At 41.8% G+C, this 2,006-nt stretch overlaps 1 protein-coding gene across 1 annotated transcript in view; it reads right to left on the minus strand.

Moving 5' to 3' along the window:
• Window positions 1-454: 454 nt before the first annotated feature.
• Window positions 455-2,006, minus strand: part of LOC104495929 (caltractin) — a gene marked incomplete at its 5' end in the record, with an annotated part of 2,804 nt that continues 1,252 nt past the window's right edge. Inside the window, 3 exons of the mRNA XM_010138977.1 lie at window positions 455-693; window positions 1,092-1,229; window positions 1,338-1,466. Of these exons, the coding sequence (XP_010137279.1) occupies window positions 604-693; window positions 1,092-1,229; window positions 1,338-1,466 (357 nt within the window). The remainder of the gene's footprint in view (window positions 694-1,091; window positions 1,230-1,337; window positions 1,467-2,006) is intronic.

Genomic DNA, 2,006 nt, shown 5'->3' on the forward strand with positions numbered 1-2,006 from the left:
TCTTGGGAGTAAGAATAGTGGCACGAGATGTTGACTGGTTATACAGTAAACTTTAATAATTGACATTTGCTTCCCATCAGGTCCAAAACCAGTGTTTCATACAGAAATACAGATACACAGTTGGTTGTAGAGTCTTTCATGGAAATAAACAAAAGGAGACAAACAGCAAAAGATAACCTAAAAGCTTTAAAAGGAATAAAAATCTAGTGCTTGTACCTTCATTCTGTAGCCTCAGGAAAGTTCCAAGTGGCCTTTCCAGCAGCAATGGGAATCTTCACATCTCAAGTGAAAGGTCTTTCAGTTAAATTTGAAACACAGCATTTTTACCCAAAATGGCCATCAGTGAAACTGTCGAGGGGGAGGGGGAGGGACCCTGCCTTGCCCTTTCAGGTCATCCTTCCTTTTCACTTCTGCGGTATCTCAGTTTAACACTTCTGTGTACTGAAGCTCTCCTTCCCCAGTTAGCTTTGAAAAAGAAGAATGACCCCAAAATCTGTCCCTGCAGAGTTTCTTTATATGGCAGAAGATATGCAGGAGACAAGCCCAGTTTTTAAGCCTTTTCCAGGTTATCTTTTGGAGCAGCTGTACAGCAAGGCAACAATATCAATACAAGCTAGTTTTCTTCATGATCCTCAAAAATTCTTGCTCGCTCACTTCTCCATCTCCATCTCGATCAGCTTCATCTATCATTTCCTACAAAAGACATTGTACGCTTGATCAGGCACTGGACTCGGAACAAGATCACTAAAATAACAAACCGGAAGCATTTCATGTGAAAACGTAACTATGTCTTTAATAGCTCTTCGTATTTCTGACTTCTCAGCCCTCTTAGAAAAGGCACAAATTTCCACCCAGTCCTTAGGAGCTACACGATTGGTCTGTGCCTGTTAGAAAAGCTCTCACAAATCACAATTTACCTGAAGTTCTTCAATTTACAGATGAAGAACTTCAGGTAAATTGTGATTTGTGAGAGCTCTTCGTATTTCTGACTTCTCAGCCCTCTTAGAAAAGGCACAAATTTCCACCCAGTCCTTAGGAGCTACACGATTGGTCTGTGCCTGTTAGAAAAGCTCTCACAAATCACAATTTACCTGAAGTTCTTCATCTGTTAAATTTTCTCCCAGCTCCTTGGCAACCCTTTTCAGGTTCTTGAATGAAATTTTTCCTGTCCCATCATCATCAAATAATCTGAAAGCTTTCAAGATTTCTTCTTTTGAATCCTTTTCACTCTAAAACAAGAGTAAAACATACACTGATTAGAAAACACCTGCCACTGAGATACTCCTTGTCAGTAGTTTTTTAATGCTATCGTAAGAGCCTCTATTAAGAATTCCTACCATTTTCTGTGTCATCATAGCCAAAAAGTCTTCAAAGTCAATAGTGCCGCTTCCTTCTTTGTCAATATCCGCTACCATTTTCTTAATTTCTTCCTTCTTCGGCTCAAAGCCCAAAGCACGCATCGCAACCTGTGCCAAAAAGCCATTCTGTTAGGAGGCCACCGGAATGACAGTGACAGCAGCCGCACTACAGCTTGTTGAATTTCCTCATCCAAAACTGAAGAATAACCGGCTCAGTGAAAACTTCCTGATATCTCTTACCAGCATGTCTCATCCTTCCAAACAGTAATGACTGTGTAGACTTGATATTTTTAAGGCTCAGAGATATTTTCTCTTTAGCTCCATGTGGAACCTGGACATATTTCTGAAACAAAGGGAAACTTTCTGTGTCTGGTTCCAATCCACAGAGTTCCTAAAGGGACTGGGTTATCAAACAGGACTTCAAGGGAGGGGGACACCAGGGGTGTGATCTCGCTCCATCTGAAGCGGAGGGCATGATGCCTAATAATTTTGATGGGTGGAGAATGATGTGCAGTTAACGTAGACAATCCAGAGCGTGGAGACAGAAGAAACGCATTCTTTGGAGAGAATGGGGAGGGAGGAGCAGGAGAACTGACAATATTCCAACAGTGTCTCAGCCTCAGCAAAGCCTGACTGCTGTGCCGGTGC

The sequence above is a fragment of the Buceros rhinoceros genome, unplaced genomic scaffold, assembly GCF_000710305.1.
Source record: "Buceros rhinoceros silvestris isolate BGI_N320 unplaced genomic scaffold, ASM71030v1 scaffold17396, whole genome shotgun sequence".
NCBI lineage: Eukaryota > Metazoa > Chordata > Aves > Bucerotiformes > Bucerotidae > Buceros > Buceros rhinoceros.